Source organism: Galeopterus variegatus, unplaced genomic scaffold, assembly GCF_000696425.1.
Source record: "Galeopterus variegatus unplaced genomic scaffold, G_variegatus-3.0.2 Scaffold1655, whole genome shotgun sequence".
In the NCBI taxonomy this organism is placed as follows: Eukaryota; Metazoa; Chordata; class Mammalia; order Dermoptera; family Cynocephalidae; genus Galeopterus; species Galeopterus variegatus.
In genome coordinates, this window is record NW_007727766.1 from 25,137 (window position 1) to 29,889 (window position 4,753).

The following is a 4,753-nucleotide window of genomic DNA, read 5'->3' on the forward strand; positions in this document are numbered from 1 at the left end:
GTCGTTTTGAAGAAAGGTTTATTTCCAGGTGTTTTGTCCTAGAGAATAATTTAGTAACTAGTTTCCTATTGATTCACAAATACATCCTTTATAAAAATGATAGTGCCAATTACATTGTTTTTTTTGTGGGTTTTTTTTTTTGTCCGTTTTGTGACTGGTAAGGGGATCGCAACCCTTGGCTTGGTGTCGCCCTCACCGTGCTCAGCCAGTAAGCACACCGGCCATCCCTGTATAGGATCTGAACCCGCAGCGGGAGCGCTCCCAGCGCTGCACTCTCCCAAGTGCGCCAAGGGGCCGGCCCCAATTACATTGTTTAATATAGTATTTCCCATCACTATTGAGGGCAGGATAGCCCTTTGCTTGTTTCTTTGTTTTCTTATTTTTTTTTTTTATCATACTTATACATTATTTGTTGGGAGCTCAGAAATGTTATGTGCATTAAACTAGACACCTCAATCAGTCCTGGGGTTTTTCTTGCTATATTTGTGTTATTTTTGCTACACTCGCAGAAGATTTAGAAAACCAGAACAGTTCGGTGGACAAAAATCCTGATCAAATATTTAGAATTATCTTATGTCAAAAGTATCAGCCTCGAGCCGGCCCGGTGGGGAGCGTGGCGGGCTCCCGCCGAGGGTTCGGATCCCACATACAGACCGGTTCCCGCTCACTGGCTGAGCGAGGGGCGGGCACAGCACCGAGGGTTGCGATCCTGTTGCCGGTCCCGGTCCGGTACGGGCGCGACACTGAGGGTTGTGGTCCGTTGCCAGACACGAAAAAAAAAGACCGGTCCCGGTCCGGTATGGGCGCGACACTGAGGGTTGTGGTCCGTTGCCGGACACGAAAAAAAAAGACAGTTGTGGTCCGTTGCCGGACACGAAAAAAAAAGACAAAAAAAAAAAAGTATCAGCCTCATGAACAGAATAGGATTTTATGAAAATCTTCAGTTTCCTTCTTGAATTTGTGGAAACCAGTATCAGTAGGCTTGGTAGCTTATTTCAGCCAAAATTCCTAATTAAAAGGGAGTCTCAGATTTAATGGGTTATATTGTAGACATCATATTTGACAAATTTCAAATTCCTGTCTATTAAATTCTGATGTTTGTCTCTCTTTAGGGTTTGTGGATGTAGAAACTCCAACATTGTTTAAGAGGACTCCAGGGGTATGTATATTCCTTAAATCAGTCTACTAATAACATCCTATTAGTTAGGAAACTGGAGTACTTTGTTTCGTTTTTTTTTTTTTTTTCTGGGGGATTTTGGCAGCTGGCTAGTACAGGCACTTTGTTTGTACATTCACTTGGTTCACTTTTTATTTTATGTTATTTTATTTTATTTACTGTCCCAGGATGGTCATATTACCTAGGTTTATTTAAGAAATGAGAAAATTATGTGGATCAGTAGTATTTTGAGTCAGAATCCTTTTATTCCACAAGAGTTTTGTTTCCCTCAAGGTTTATAGATGCAAATCATCAATGAATTGGTTCCTTAAAAACAAATCCCTTGTTCATTAAGAACTGACATTTCTTTTTTTTTTTTTTTAAAGATGACCGGTAAGGGGATCTTAACCCTTGACATGGTGTTGTCAGCACCATGCTCAGCCAGTGAGCGAACCGGCCATCCCTATATGGGATCCGAACCCGTGGCCTTGGCGTTATCAGCACCGCGCTCTCCCGAGTGAGCCACAGGCCGGCCCAAGAACTGACATTTCTAAACATTGATAATTAATTCATTTATCCAGTCTATGGACTTATAAAACTACAGTTAATTTATTTTTTATTTATTTATTTTTTTTAAGATGACCGGTAAGGGGATCTTAACCCTTGATTTTGGTGTTGTCAGCACCACGCTCAGCCAGTGAGCGAACCGGCCATCCCTATATGGGATCCGAACCCGGGGCCTTGGTGTTATCAGCACCGCACTCTCCCGAGTGAGCCACCGGGCCGGCCCAAACTACAGTTAATTTAGAAGAGCAGTTAGGAATTACTTGAATAGGAAATGATGCACAGCATTTGTTCAGCTAGTAACAAAATTGAGAATTCATTTCAGCAAGCGTACATTTAATAACCTATGTACAAGTGATATTTAAAGGCTATCATGTGCAAGCTTTTTTAGGTACTGAAAATTGAGCAAAAATTGTCATTGTGGGAACTTTGCTCTTTAGTTAATTTCATTGATAAACTGAAGTATCAACTTCCACCAGTCAGTTATACCTTGGGTTTGTTTTTTAATAATGTCTCTCTTGTCCCTCTTTCTCTCTTTAAAAGGGTGCCAAAGAGTTTTTAGTACCATCCAGGGAACCTGGAAAGTTTTATTCTCTCCCTCAGAGTCCTCAACAGTTTAAGCAACTTCTTATGATTGGTGGTTTAGACAGGTGAGCCTTCTTTATGTTAGTAGTTGTCAGAAAGGGAAAAAGAGAAAAAGGAAACAAAACTGCCTGATCTCTTTTTTTAATTTTTTGTTTGTTTGTTTGTTGTTGTTTGCAGCTGGCCAGTACTGGGAAAACTGATCTCTTAAGAGAAGGTTACAAAATTTGTGAGAGTTTGGAAAACACTTATAAAGTACCCTGAAAATTTGTAGTCATCATTTAGTAAAGATTTATTGGGTAGCCACCATGTACAAAGCTCTATAATAGTAGATGTCACAGGGGATTAAAAAAAAAAAAAAGAGTAGGTCCAGCTCTCAAGGAGTTAATGAGACCAGTAAGGCAGGAGAATAGGATAATGAATAAAACCAACTGTTATATAAACCAAAATATAAATGCATTGAGATTTACAAACTAAGTATTCAGAAGTTTGAAATTATATTGTTTGGGGAAATATTATAGAAAACTGTGAGCTAGACCCTCAGAGACAGAGCTGTGTTTCAGCAGGGGGAGGTGAGAGCTGGAATGGCATAGCACAGGAAGGCTCAAGTGTGTTTACGGAGCAGTAAGTATTTACAGTTGGCCAAAGCAAAAGAATATATGTAAAGAAGCATGGACTGGTTTGTATGCCAGTCTATCCAAAGGTGTCAGTGTATATTTTGAAAACAATATATAGAATAGTTAACTTCTCATGGGTCAGCTGTGTATCAGATTAGATTAAAGCATCATAAAGAATTAACAAATCTCTTATGTCTTTTAGGTATCACAAATTTATATCATAGCCCACATTGCCATAAACATTTAGGGGAAAGTGTGTATGTCCTCCTAGAATCATGACTCAATTAATGCTATTTTTCAATTGTAGGTATTTTCAGGTTGCCCGATGTTATCGAGATGAAGGTTCAAGACCAGACAGACAGCCTGAGTTTACTCAGGTACTAAGTTATATTCACTTGTCTCTTACAAATTCAGGCTAACTACAGCCAAGTATTTTCAAAACCAGAGCAGTAGTTTTATATGGTTTACTTCTCATTACATTTTACCCATCAAAATTTAATTAAACTAACCTGCAGTTGAGGTACTAATTATTTAATTTTTGATCCATTCATGTGTCCTTTCATGAGGAGTATGGTCCTCAACCAAGGAATGCCAGGGATTCCTATAGTGTTTTAATATTTATGATATGATAAAGTCCTTAAAAAAAACAGTCTTGGAATAATTACAATTTCTAACAATATGTATGCTAGTAATATTGATTTGATCAACATATCTCAATGTTGAACCCCAAAAATATGTATAATCAATTTTGATTCAATAAAATGTTTTTTAAAAAAGTCTTGTATATTAAGAACCAGTAATTTTGTATAGCGATATTTAATCTATTTATCTAATCTGTAGACTTATCAAAGCTATTATGATTTGTAGCATATTAACCAGTGTGGTGAAATGCAAAAATCATAAGCCTTGGAGTTGGACAGACCTGGGATCAAATGTGGCTTCACTACTGACTAGTAGCACATAAGCAGCAAGTTAGTTAGCTTCTCTGAGCCTTAAGCCATGAGTAGTTGTGGGAACTAAACAAGTCAATATATGTAAGGCATTAGCAGATCACCTAACATAAAACAGAGGTACAATAATATTTATACCCTCCCTGCGTATTAACTGTTTTTGTGAAGAATCCTATGGTAACTTGAAAGCAGAGAAAATATAAATATGTATATATTGTGACTGTTCAAGTTAGCCTCCATATGTTATTTTGGTTTCAGATTGATATAGAGATGTCTTTTGTAAACCAGACCGGAATCCAGAATTTGATTGAGGGTTTGCTCCAGTATTCCTGGCCCAACGACAAAGAGCCTGTGGTGGTTCCTTTTCCTTCTATGAGTTTTGCTGAGGCGTTGGCCACCTATGGAACGGATAAACCCGACATTCGGTTTGGAATGAAGGTACTTCTCTCCACTTTTCTAGGACTCTGTCCCCAAATAGTTCAGCAGTCTTCTAAACCACTTTGAAATTTACAGGTGTTACACACTGTTAGATCATATATTTGTCGTTACCTTAGCTTTTGTTGTTACCAAGCTAAAGCAAAAGAAAATAACAGCGTGTTAGCATTACAATACTTTTTTATCTACCATGTTCTAAGACCTATTTCCGAGAACAAGATTCTTGCTATAAAGTTTTTATTACTTTTAAGTTACTGATTATATGGACAGGAATGGTAACTTGAGGGAAAAAAAACTATTCTTTCCTTTTCAATTTTTTTAAGCCAAAATGGCACTTGGAAAGCAAATAGTTAAGAGATACTTGTTTTCCCTCATCTATAAAGAGGTCAAATGTGTGAAACCAATTATTCAAATTATTAACATCTATACGTATTTAAGGGCAAGGAAAG

General features: G+C 37.7%; 1 protein-coding gene across 3 annotated transcripts in view; it reads left to right on the plus strand.

Annotated features, from left to right (window-relative positions):
• Window positions 1-4,753, plus strand: part of DARS2 (aspartyl-tRNA synthetase 2, mitochondrial) — a 28,310-nt gene that overhangs the window by 10,592 nt on the left and 12,965 nt on the right. For all 3 annotated transcript variants that reach the window (XM_008578271.1, XM_008578270.1, XM_008578272.1), the window contains 4 exons: window positions 1,113-1,159; window positions 2,264-2,370; window positions 3,227-3,296; window positions 4,128-4,307. In XM_008578271.1, the coding sequence (XP_008576493.1) occupies window positions 1,113-1,159; window positions 2,264-2,370; window positions 3,227-3,296; window positions 4,128-4,307 (404 nt within the window). The remainder of the gene's footprint in view (window positions 1-1,112; window positions 1,160-2,263; window positions 2,371-3,226; window positions 3,297-4,127; window positions 4,308-4,753) is intronic.